Here is a 13,124-nt window from a genome sequence, read left to right on the forward strand (position 1 = left end):
TGTCTGAATTGGTTCACACTTATTTAAGTATGTACCATGTCAGGGGGTGTGTTGTGTAGAGTCGTTTTTTTTTCAAAATTAAGAGGTCTGGAACTCGACTGGGTCGGTCTTATCTCGACAGAAGGACAAACTATCGGGAACGCCTTGTTAAACTAATCTGATATCAATGTTGGAGTGCCAAGGGGACAGTTTTGGGTCCACTGCTATTTTCTGTATTTATCAATGATATCACGACTGTGATTGAACATTCTGAAAATGTCTTTTATGCTGACGACACAGCAACTGTTTTATTCAATTAAAAATATTCACCAGGACCGAGGACCTGTCGAAAATATCCACTTAGCTCAAAAACAACAGTTTACAACTTTATACTATTAAGTGCAAAGTCATATTATTGATTAGCTCAGCCCCAAAACATACTAGGTGTGAGCATCCATGCATTGATCTTTTTTTGGATGGCAATCGTTTGAAACAAATCACTACTTATAAATATCTTGGCGTGTATACATTGACAGTAAAATGAAATGGACTGATCATATTGATCATGTATAAACTCCTGTTTATAAAAAGACTTAAAACTATCTTACCTGTTTAAACAGACTTAAAACTATTTTGCCTGTATTTACACTCGATCTCATTGTCAAAAGCCTTCTCTGTTTGATATTTGTGATCTGGTTTGGAGTAATGCAAAGGCTTGATATTGTGTCACCGGGGGCCGGCCGGTCGGATGGGGGCGCCAGTCTGACTCCAGGGTGGTGCGGCTGGCGCCCTTATTGGACGAACTCCGCCAGCGCTAGGGGGGCTTCTTTTGGCGGCCTAGAGAGTTTGGGTTTGTGATGAGTCTTCGGACGGGGAGTTTTGATTGTGTTGCCGACATAAACGGGTTTTGCCCTCGCAAACAGAAGTCCTGAGCCCACTGTGTTTTCTTGCCTCCGTGAGAAACCCGTTAGACTGTCGGAGTGTTGCAATATAGTAATGAATAGAACTGGACGAACTATTCTAAAGGTTCTATCTAGAACATCAGCATCAGTAGTCCGAAGCGAATTGGGATGGAATGCTCTCCAGGCATGAAGAGATATCCATATACATTGTAATCAACATGGTTTTTAAATGTTTAGCTGATAAAGTATCAAAATATCTTTGTGATGCTTTTATTCGGGTCAGTGAATCACCCTAAACCAAACGAGAAATAACACAGTTGGTAATAAAGTTTTCACTCACCTTAGAACAGAAAGTGCAAGAAGAACTTTTCATTTTCGCGGTGCTCAATCATGAAACAATTTACTCCCACATATGAAATCTTCTCACTTCAGTCTGAAAAGCTTTGTAAATCAACGCAAACTGGTGAATTTTGCTGAATGTGTGCTTAACGTGTGGGATTTTTTAATTGTTTTGTTGATACTTGACATCTTTGTGTGTGTGTTTGACATTGACATACGTTTTTAACTCCGTTCCCCTGTATTCTTCCTCATTACTGGGGAGGGCTCTGCAATAGTTTAAAGGCCAGTTCTTATTTTGCGCGAAAGCGATTTCTTGACATCAGATCAAAGTTTTAAAACATTCTCGCTGCCATATCGTAAAAGTTGAACACACATTTCAAATCAGCGAAAGTTTGCTGCACATATTTAATTTGCTTTCCCATTCGCGTGAAGCACAAACCGACCTTTCGTCGATGTCTTTTCGATCATAGAAATAGTAGCTTAATTATGGCTATGGACATCACAACGTCTTTGAAGTGTGATTGTCGTGGGTACGTACTGCCTAACGTCAAATGATGAATTTTTCTAAATCTATGTCTTAGAAACTAGCAGATTATAGATTTCAAACGAAGTGATTCCCAAATCAGCAAGACACAATGGACTTTATAAACACGATAAACACGACCATAGTCCATTCAGTGGATCAATCTATTTTTTAGAACAACTTCAAGACAAACTTGATGTTTGATCTACGTAATGTATTCTTTTCTTGTATATAAAAGTTTAAAGATAAACTGGATACAGTCCAATTCCAGAATGTTCTAGGATAGAACAGCTTGCATCTTATAAATTCAATTCCAAAGTCCATTTCTTCGATATAAAAGTTTGTATAAAATCAAACTACGATACAATTCAAAATTTAGTCATCGGATATACTAGTAATAGTTTATGGAAACCTCATACAATGCAGTTGTAGCATTTATTTCTGGTTAATTAAAGTCATTACCAACATACATGTACCTTATAACTATACAATCCAATTCTAAAATCTACTTTTTTTCGGATATATTAGAATAAATCATAGTACAGTCTTATTTTGAATCATTTTTGTCGATGTGTACTTTACAGCTCAGTGTTTATTAATCCATGCATAAATGTGAAATTTAATTTTCAATCCAATGCAAGCGGTTACAATAGCGACCCATTTATAATGAAATAGTCGTAATTGTGTACCATAACAGCAATATTAATTTTCTGGAGAACCTCATACAATGTAGTTCCAGCATTCATTCCCAGGCGATCCCGTTTTGAGGGGGTCCTTGCCACGTGCTGGCCAAGCCACAACACACCCTCCCTTAAACAACACTTAAAAGACAGCCGAAACAGGCCTCTGACAAGTTCCTCACAGCTGTCACAGAAAAAAAAAATTCCACTGCCTTGCCCAGGCACCGACTTTGTAAATAATGCCTAATATGAACACATGGGAACACTTTACACAGAGTCCTACGGAAATTGGCTAGGGAGCCGGCTGGATTTTTTCCCTTCTTTTCTGGCTAGGGAAGGTCCTGACTTGAAAGTGATTAAGACCATGTTTTTCAGCTTGAACAGAGGTAAGATACGATGGAAAGTGATGGCATTTGGACTTTTTTTAATTAACATATTTCCGACTTTGGTCACCTCCCTGCAGACCACGAACGCTGCCCAACGTTAATCCATGCATACATTTGAAATTTCAATTTTCAAACCTATGCCAGCGGTTACAATAGCGACCCATTTATAATGTAATAGTAATAGTTCCTAGATAACCTCATACAATGTAGTTCCAGCATTCCTTTTCCTGGTTAAATTCATTTACCAACATACATGTGCCTTAGACAATCAACTTCTGAGATCTGTTTTATTCGGATATATTAGAATAAATCATAGTACAGTCTTATTTTGAATCCTTTTAGTCGATGTGTACTTTACAGCTCAGTGTTTATTAATCCATGCATAAATTTGAAATTTAACTTTCAAACCTATGTCAGTGGTTACAATTGCGACCCATGTGTAATGCCAATGGTAAAACGTCAGGCGTTGTTTCTATATATTTTGTTTCTGGCTCGTTGAAGGTATTATACAAGCTTCGACTTTAATATCAAGACGAACAATGTTAGTATCGATATTACCAGCTCTTAAATCATCAAGAATAAATTTCAGCGTAAACGAAATTTTAAAGGTGTCAATCATTGCTTTAGGCCAGAATTACAGCAGAAAAAAGATCCCCACTCCTTCATTCACAATCAGTCTGACCAATTTACACATTTACCGGTCAAAAGATAGAACGGTATTTTCTTTTCACATATAGTTAAGCTTATTTTCCTCCTTTGCTTTGTCGAAGATCTATGTTTAAAATTTCCCCCAGTTAACAAGAAGCCTCGACGTCGTGGTTAACATAGTTACGTTTCTTCACATGTATACCCCTTCGGCGTTAGCTTCCTCATCAGAAGTTTGCGGTGCCTCGGAGTGCACTGTGATGGGCTTCATTGGCACGTACCCATTGGAAATCTCATCGATCTTTCTTGGTGGAGGGAGCGGTGGTGGTTGCTTGGTGGGCACATTGTAATGTTCTCTCGGATTAGAAGGGCCAATGGACTGGGCGTATATGGTGGCCAGATCAGCGTACACCGGCATACCCCCTGCAGAAGCATGATCACCAGATGTCGCTGGAACGGATTCAGTTTTCCATCTAGGCCAAACCAAAATGTTCTCAACGAGGTCGTTATTAAAATTTCTATGAAAAGAAACTGAACGTTTGAAGCACATTCTTGATGCCAAAAGACAGAATACTGCAAGGAAGTAAGCAGATATATTAAAACGTGCCTTTCGGGGACAGATGTGGAGCCTTCTCGATCACAGACAGCTGCTAATGATGTAAGGGGTTTAGTTGACTTTTTCCATGAAATTGGACTTTCTCCTTAAAATAAACTTCACTTAAAGTGATATTTACCTCTTGATGAGAATGATTCCAATAACAACTACAAAGATGACGAGGCTAGATCCTCCTACGGCACTTGCTATCACTGCGACTGGTTCAACTTTCTTTTCTGAAAGTAAATCAATAGAGAAAATCTATAAATATACAATACTATGGAAGGCAATGATTGATAATTAAAAACATACAACGGCTTTAAAGAGAAATTCGGCGACGAAATGCAGTAAACTTTCAAGTAAATGTATTATTTAAGAAGGAATTTCTCACAGAAAGAAATCTACATAATCTAGCAGCGGGCCCATCGAGCTGATATCCGTATACGCGGTCGTACTCAACCGAGTCACCAGGAAGGTATAGAGCCCGCTGGCCCAATACCACCATCAGAGGGCCGGATTGATTGAAAGTAAGGAGGCACTGAGCAACTAGTAAAAAAAAGAATCAAAACTCTTTGATGGTGGTTTTAATAAGGTCGACAATTACCACCTGTAAACAATTGATTAGCTCTAAAACACAGAACGCCATGGTCTAATACGTGAGAGAGAAACGAGACTTACGAATTTCACATACTGGACCCTTGTAGCCAGCAGGGCAGTGACAAGAACATCCATCCTGCGTACTTGAACAGGTTCCTCCATTAGCACAGGGCCTGCTAACACAGCAATCTTAACCAACCAGGAAAAGGGTGATGAAAATTATGAAAAAAAAGTAGTACGCATATTTCGGGAAAAAAATGGACAAAAAGAGGACACTGACTGGCACCGAATTTGACTTTACCTGCATAGCATTCAGCTGGCTGCCCAGACCACGTGTAACCAGACCGACAAAGCCTGATAGCAGACCCACTGAGATGATATCCGTCTGGACAATCGTACTTAATCGAGTCACCAGGAAGATAAAGAGCCTGCTGGCTTGACATCACCATCAAGACATCGGACTCCTTGATGGAGACCACACAATGAGCAACTAAACCAAATAAGAAACTACATTTGATGGACGTCTGAAAGTGCTTAAAATACAATCAATATGCGCTTATTTGTAATTTCTCTTTATCTGGAATCGTTGTACAGGTCAAGAAAATAAATTTGTGCGAAGGACAGAACAGGACCTTAATAAATTGAGGGTGAAGAGTAACTTCAATTTGTGGAGAGGTCCATTCTCAAACCGACGGTGGACTCGGACGACAGTTTCAGAGCAGATTATCTTTATCAGAAATCTCTCACAATCTCTCAATGAACAAAGTGATAGGTGATAAATGCAATTGTGTCTGCTGTATACACTTTTTAGGTTAAGCAGGAGAGCACGTATTACTAACTTCTACTGCAATTTCCTAGCCCGAAATGTTGAACAAAGTGGGTGATTGTTCGAAACACCTATGAAGTGAATTTGAAACCATTTCACTTAAACATATTGCGCTGTGCAAACAGATGGTCGTAGGACACAGATCCAACACTTTTTAATGCACTACCGTCTTCACAAGTAACTCCTTCATAGCCGATTGGACACTGGCAGGTAAATTGAGCGGGTAAGCTTGAACAGGTCCCTCCGTTCATGCATGGTTGGCGGACACATAAATCTAAGCCCACAGAGAAAAAGGCAAAATGTCAAAAACAATTAAAAAGAGAATAATTCAGATCCTGGATAACCATAAACAGCACCGATGATTATAGCATTTGAACTTGATCTTTACCTTCATGGCAAACAGCCGGAACCCCAGACCACGTGAAATCTGACCGACACAGCCTTTCTGAGGATCCACTGAGATGATATCCATCTGGGCATGCGTATTCAACTGAGTCACCAGGAAGGTAGGCAGCCTCATCATCTGATATCAGCATTACGACATTGGAGGAGTCTCGGTGAAGCACGCATTCGGAAGCTGCACTTGCACACGTAAACAAAATGTTTTAGAGTTATCACTTTTGCTAAGCTGCTGATGAACCAAACAGTGGTGACATCTTTAAAGACTCAGTCCCATTGTGAGCATAACGAACGTGTAGATAAGCACTGTTAAAGTACTGTTCTAGGGCCCATGATGGTGTATCTTCTTTGTCTCTCTTGAATCCAGAATACATGTACATGTAAATCACAGCGAGCGTCACGAAATACTCATCAACACTGCCAAGCATTAAATCAGTCTCCCCCCCTATTTAATTTGTTAAATTTACAATCGCATTTTGCCTTCAAAAACCACGTTTTCTCCCCAAACAGAGAGGAGGGAAGTACAAACTGACCCGAAGTGTGATTTAATATAGAAACCGTCCACAGACACTTGCCCCCAAAGCGACTCGATGTTTACTGCATCGAAACCGAAATGTCATTGGCAAATTTGCATCTATGAAAACTCTTCGATAGATTTGCACTGCAGTGTTTTTGTGTTTGTTGTTGGTTATCGGTAAAGTGTGACTCGGCCTTTATATCGTTGTTATGGAGGTAAAAAAGTGATGTTGTTTGTTTAATTTCATTCAATATGCATTACAAATTATCCTTATTTGTGATCTTGATCGAGTTTTCGATTCTGTAACATCTGGTGTAAATATTGCAATGATGGAGACTTTTCTCCGATAAATTAATTGGCTAGTGGAATCTGTGAATGGGAAAACCGCTCTCCCAAAATACAACACATGGCACAGGTTACCACATCTGACTTCGGCAACTTCCTCAAGCGAGCAGTTACTTGTGGCGTCATATCGGCAATCAATCACCGCCTTCTCGTCACCTGCACACCTCAGGTTAAACGCCGCCAAGACTTCGCGCTTGACACCTCTATCAATGGCAGCAATTGTAGACAAAGCTCCCCCGAACCCTAGTTCCCGGCATATGACTGTGGCGTCTTGTATGTCCCAGCCGTCATCACAGACCATCCTCCAGGATCCGTCGAGGAATACTTCCACTCGACCTTCGTCAGAGCTAATTGCATCTACCAAATGAACTATAGGAAACAAATAAATCGCATTCATAAACAGTATCCATATTTCAGTAAAAATGTCAATACAGGTTAACATGTTTACAGAAATAGTGTACATGTACATATGCACCATCAGCGTTCAAAACCACCGCACAGGACAATACCATTTCACCGAGTACAAGCCATAAAGTTGATCCTTGCCTTTTTAAACTGAAGTTTTGCTTGGTGTTCTTGTTTCAACTCCTTCCAATCTTCATGTAAGAGAACCCCAGCATAACGCCAGTGCAGAAATGAATTGAACTATATATATCTGTTATTGATATTTGTTTGCATTTTTGCATTCTGTCCTCATATTTGCACCCTCTTTTCAAACAGTAAGTACCAAATAAAATGTTGTTACCTCGTTTGGCACACACAACGTCTACGGTTTTATAAGTACAATCGTCGTTTTTTCCAACTTCACGCTGGCAACTCTCCAGGTCACGCTCAACGCCACGGCACTTGACACTGTACAAGTGAATCGGTGAACTCCCGTTTCCAGAAAACTTCCCTTGTGTAACCTTGATGGCAGTAGGGAATCCCAGCTGTCGGCAAGCCACCTCAGATTCGTTTAGTCCCCATGAATTGCTGCAAACCACGCCCCATTCACCGTCAAGGAAGACTTCAAGCCGACCTTCGTTACCTTTACTGCTATCAACTAGACGTACATTAGCTTGGAATAAAGCCACAAAAAGACGTTGTCATTTATGTCACAAAAAATCTACTCCCCTTGGATTGCCTTCCTCGAAAACATAGTGGACAATCCAGTAAATGACAATTATAGCTAGAAGGCATTAATTAGCAGAATGCATTACACATGTGATAGTAAATCGTCATTTTACAGTATTTGGAATCAGTATCTCAGAATGTAAAACACTGTAAAGTTTGGCGTTTTCGTTTCCGTTTGGGTGCGTGAACAAAAACTAAGGAAAAATGAAGACATTCATATTGTATTCACGGTCCAATGCAATGAGATCATTTTCTGTCCATCACTTTGCGAGTGCAGTCACATACTGATAGGCAAATAAAATGTGTTGGTAATCCGTTCTCTGATAATGATGATGTAAGAGCTGTCTGAGGAATAAGCCATTTGTACGTATAATTATCATAGATCCTGGTGTCCTGTCTTCGCGCTATAGTATTCTCGTGTGCTTTACTTAAGTACCAGACTATCTGCTGTTGGCATGTCACGTGGGAGGGGGTGCAAGCCATGCCTTGGCAACCGGCACGGTCGCTACCTAAAGTCTGTCTGGTACCCGCAGGTGGTAAATTTGTCGACCCTCCGTGCAGTTGACCATTTTTGCGCATTGTGTTTGGCCAATGTGTTGCAAACTCTTGGTGGCGCGCTACTGTGTAACTCTCGAATTGACTGATTGCTGAAAATATTTGTGAGTCAATAACTCTTCCTCATGAAATGCTTTGCAGTACATCTACAGCACCTAATTCCTCCCACCTAATCCTGACCCCATGTAATGTACCATCCATTGACAGATAACCACTATAAATCTTGTTTTTGTATTGTGAACACTTGTACACCTGTATGCACATATATGTACTCTACACTGGTAGCAGAATGCACATTAAATTTATTTGGCCTTATAGATGGGTAACTCCTGTATGCGGGTTGTCTCTTCCTGTAGCCTGGCTTTCTTTGCCCATTGGGAAGGCCCATCAGTTACGGATTTCATTCGGTTGCATGCAGTTAGCTTTCAAGTGTTCACTGTGTATCTTCCTTCGTTAAATTCGGATCAGTTGGCACTTCAACCTAGTCACACACTTACACAATTCCATCAGTTGTGTTTTCCGATAATCTGCTGTCGTAACTCCTCTTTCGCGAATATATGATTGCAGTTTGGTAACAGTCCAACTTTCAAAGTTGAAGTCCATGCACTATACTCATTCTAATTCGCAATTTGGAGGATATTTCCAGTGTTTTCTGGTGAAGTGTCGTGATCTGGCAAAACGTTTTCCACGCTATTTCGGATGGTTACGCTAATAAATGCATACAGTATCGTACGAGACACTCCAGGTACCAGAGAGACTTTCGCTAGCGACAGTGCCGGTTGCCAAGGCATGGCTTGCATCCCCCCACGTGACATGGCAACAGCAGATAGTCTGGTACTTAAGTAAAGCACACGAGAATACTATAGCGCGAAGACAGGACACCAGGTTTTGTGATACTTATACGTGCAAATGGCGTATTGTGTTCATGATGTGCATATCAACTCACCACATTTTACTCCTGCAACATTTTGATGTCGACAACGGACATCTTCGGGTCCAGTGTGCTGACATTCAAACACTGTTGTTTCATTACCCACACACTCAAGATCAGTCATGAGTATCTCCTGCCCATCGACTGGAACGGTGAATTCCGCTGCTTGAACTGCTTGCTCGAAACCGAATTGTCGACAGATGACTGATGCGTCAAGCAGGTCCCAGTCATCGAGGCAGATTGTTCCCCAAGCATTACCATTGTACACTTCCACACGTCCTTCGCTTGAACTCAAACCATCCACTAAACGCGCTAACCCCCCAAAAGAAAAGACACGTACAACACTTAAAATGTCTCATGAAAAGTACTTCAGTTATAGGATTGGTATTATCAGTCAATTTATTTCAGTAAAGAAGATATACGATGTGGATGGGTTCAATATTACGCTACAATTTGATTCAAAATTACTTTCAGAGTACTTTTGGGGCTATACTGAAGTTGAATTTTAACAATTAATACAATCATTATAACAGACAGGTTTCAACATTCAATTCTAATCGATCAAAAAGCAGTACCTGATTTACAATCAATGCCAATGTCGTGACTATGAGAACAATTATGAACTCCAATCCCAGCGTGCTGACAGCTATCCAAGCTCTCCTCCATGCCAGTACATCTAACTCTGCCAAGATGTATGGGTCCAGTTGCATTTCCGTACGGTTTTCTTTGAATTGCCCTGATGGCACCAGGGAAACCCATCTGCCAACAAGCCACCTGAGATTCATTGAGTCCCCAGGAGTTGCCACAAATGGTGCCCCATTCCCCATCAAAGAAGATTTCAAGTCGGCCTCTGTTATGAGTGTTCCCAGCGATTAAGCGAAGTTCGCCTGGGAAACCATCTTTGTAAAAAGAAGAAGCAAACACTCTCAAATTGCAGTCACAGTGACTTGCTTATAAATTTTGTTCATACTTTATCTGTCTATAGGTACTCGTATCTGCCCCAAGTTGAAGTGTACCCCCAAACGACAAAAGAAAGACAGATGGTTGTAAGTTTCCCAAGCCGCTCTTGCGCGTGTTCTGCGTTAGGCGTACTCAGCGTGCTCCGCAAACGCGCCATTAATCTCCATTTTGAGTAAAAAAAAAACCTGTCCTCTTTCGTTTACTCGGAGCGAATAGGAAACAAATATTGCCTTGTTTCCACAAAGCAATACACCCTTTAACCAATACAATTTGCATGCAAGTAATATCAAAATGTTTGTAACGACTTAATAAACTTTGTCAAATTGACTGTGAAAGTTCATCAAAAGTCGCGCTTGCTGCAGCATCTGTTGTAAACAATGGAAAACCTGACAATTTGCATTGAAAGGTTGCCACCTTTTCTTGCAACGTATTGCTGTTCAATTTTCCGATTTTATCATCATGTTGCTCTATCACTTTACTTTCACAGGGGTCCGTTTCCAGTGTATAAAATGCCGATTCGGACAATCATCAAAAAGAAACAATTCACTGATGTACTCACTTTCACACTGTACGCCAGCATCTTCGTCATGTGAACAGTCGTGAATCCTGTTGTGCTGACATTCAAATACCGTCTTTTCATCACCCACGCACTCAACATCATCCATCGTTATCTGGCCTTGGCCGTGTCCGAAGGTGGCCCATGGCAAAGCCTGAAGTGCCTGTCCCAAACCAAGTTCTTTACAGATGACTTTAGCGTCATTTAGATCCCAAAGATCATCGCATATGGTTCCCCACGAACCACCAAAGTACAGCTCTACAAGTCCTTCGTTTTTGCTAGAACCTCCCACCAAACGAACTGTAATGTAATGTTGAAATTTAAACGACAAATCAAATCAGGGGACTTAAATGTTGTAAATATTAGTACTTTAGGCAGTATTGTGCAATGTACAAAACTTAAACAATGCCAAGCGTAGCATTTTCTAAATATTCCCTGTTATAATAAGGATGCAGTGAATATTACATATACACTTGACGGAACTTTATTCAGTGTTAATTAAGGCCAGTTCATGCTTTATGAAAACAAAAAGGAATGTGGTTTTGTGATGTCAGGTAAAGCATTCGTGCTTTTAAGTTGAAAGTTTTATTACACTTCTACGCAAACTAATTTCAACCCAAATGTGACGTAAGTTTCGCCTGAATTATGAAACAACTTGGGCAAGAAGGCATGACAACAATAAGAAATATTTATCAAACAAGAAAATCCAGGGGCTTTTAACATCAGTGTTTATTTTTTCATGACAGTAGAGTCCTACAACGAGTAAAAATGCATATGAATTGACTGCATGGTTACAATCGTCATTGGAAAGGGGACAGCGTGGAGCACTTGCTGCAAATTTGCTGAGGAGAACGAACGCTGATAATGCCCTCGCTTGCGTCCATTCTCCTGAGCCGGTCTTAAACGCACACCGGCCAGGCACATATTTATTCCCTTATTAATTACCTCTTGAAGAACACACAAAACCTACGTCTTTGTTCTTGCCACAAACAATAACTTCCGTCCTTACATGCTGACAACTGCTAAGATCACTTTCAGAACCAGTGCAATTAATCTCATATCGGTGAAACATCTCTGTCTGAGTTTCGTAAGATATGTCATATGTAGCCCTGATGGCACCAGGAAAGCCGAGCTGCCTACAAGCCACGGTAGCTTCCTCCAATCCCCATGAGTCACTGCACGCTTTACCCCATTCATTGTCATGGAAGACTTCAAGCCAGCCTTCATTTATATTTCTACCGCCACTCAGACGAATTGCTCCTGGAATTATAGAATTAGAGAGAATATGTTACATTTACAACAGAACAAGTCTCTTCTATGACGATTAGAAGTAGATCATGAAGATTAATTCCATTTCATTTGATTTTTTATCCAATTTTTAAATTCAGTACTTCGTTTGCGTGCAAATATACATGAAGTACAACCCCACAAATAAATACGAAGAGAAATTTAAACAACTTAACAAAGGACCTTCTTCACCGGTGAAAAAATTCATCGTTAGGTTATAGCATAACAAACCAAACTGACAACCCAGCAACAAAAAGTAAGGATTCTATCATCATTCATAAGCTGGATAGAGTGAGGAGCAAACGAGTTGGAAAAGCGACTTGTTCCGGCCATGATCGACTACCACCTGCGCCCACTTCTTAGCTTAAAATTATGGTTGATGATTTGAAAGAAGGAGCAAAAGTGAACGAATGTTATTTGTACCATAGGCTTAAATGACCATGCAATAGATGAGAGTAATCGGTCACAATCGCACTAACTGCCCTAGCAAGTGCCCGTTCTTTACATATCTGATCAAGATCGACGTCATCATTTATGATTTTACTTGTTCCTTAGCTCTGTGCAGCTTAGCTTGTGTATTTATTTCGCATTGTTAAACCATACCGTGGTATCCTGTGTTTATGGTACTCTGAATTACAGAGGAATAGAACAAACGCAAAATCATCGCCTCCACATGGAAGATTTAAGTTTTCTGAGGAAATACAAACTTTGGTTACACTTCAGTAGAGTAGCCTTTGTTTGTTCCCCCACCTCAGGTGATCGTCAATTTTAGAACCCAAATATCTGTAACAATGTACATTCTCAATTGACTCGCATTACAAATATGTGGGATCAAAAACCTTCCTCATCCTAAAATCAGTCATCATTTATGTCGTTTTCCTTGCGTTTAACACTACAATGATTTTCAACAGAAGCGATGGTAGCTCACTACTCACTTTGTCGTCTTTTATCAATCCTAAAACGTGAACTGTTGAGACATTAGAAGTACA

General features: G+C 40.4%; 2 protein-coding genes across 4 annotated transcripts in view; both read right to left on the bottom strand.

Moving 5' to 3' along the window:
• Positions 1-2,620: 2,620 nt before the first annotated feature.
• LOC110990991 (scavenger receptor cysteine-rich domain-containing protein DMBT1-like) overlaps positions 2,621-13,124 on the bottom strand; it is a 123,001-nt gene continuing 112,497 nt past the window's right edge. The window contains exon 17 of the transcript XR_015425810.1: positions 2,621-3,217. The gene's annotated coding sequence lies outside the window, so the exon portion shown is untranslated. The remainder of the gene's footprint in view (positions 3,218-13,124) is intronic.
• LOC110990606 (scavenger receptor cysteine-rich domain-containing protein DMBT1-like) lies at positions 3,155-12,121 on the bottom strand. 3 transcript variants are annotated; one of them, XM_087138841.1, is made up of 12 exons: positions 11,794-12,121; positions 10,852-11,148; positions 9,908-10,231; positions 9,348-9,644; positions 7,479-7,790; positions 6,809-7,102; positions 5,861-6,049; positions 5,639-5,746; positions 4,948-5,136; positions 4,728-4,835; positions 4,189-4,285; positions 3,155-3,927 (listed from the first exon to the last, which is right to left on the bottom strand). In XM_087138841.1, the coding sequence occupies exons 1-12, from the start codon at positions 11,918-11,920 to the stop codon at positions 3,648-3,650; spliced, it is 2,622 nt and encodes an 873-aa protein (XP_086994967.1). In that variant the 5' UTR covers positions 11,921-12,121; the 3' UTR covers positions 3,155-3,647. The 3 variants fall into 3 exon arrangements, with proteins under 3 accessions (XP_086994967.1, XP_086994970.1, XP_086994972.1); XM_087138844.1 differs by lacking the exon at positions 4,728-4,835 and having other exon boundaries at positions 3,183-3,927; XM_087138846.1 differs by lacking the exons at positions 9,348-9,644; positions 9,908-10,231; positions 10,852-11,148; positions 11,794-12,121 and adding an exon at positions 8,899-9,314 and having other exon boundaries at positions 3,183-3,927.

Source organism: Acanthaster planci, linkage group LG01 (genome assembly GCF_054643075.1).
Source record: "Acanthaster planci isolate LZ-2023a linkage group LG01, COTS_SCS, whole genome shotgun sequence".
Taxonomy (NCBI): Eukaryota; Metazoa; Echinodermata; class Asteroidea; order Valvatida; family Acanthasteridae; genus Acanthaster; species Acanthaster planci.

Coding starts and splice junctions, on each gene's coding strand:
- LOC110990606 (XM_087138841.1), bottom strand. CDS start 11,920: ATGTTTCACCGATATGAGATTAATTGCACTGGTTCTGAAAGTGATCTT. Junction 7,791..9,347: donor TGTTGCAGGAGTAAAATGTG/GTGAGTTGATAT, acceptor CTTTATTCCAAG/CTAATGTACGTCTAGTTGAT. Junction 5,137..5,638: donor AGGAGTTACTTGTGAAGACG/GTAGTGCATTAA, acceptor TATTTGGTTTAG/TTGCTCATTGTGTGGTCTCC.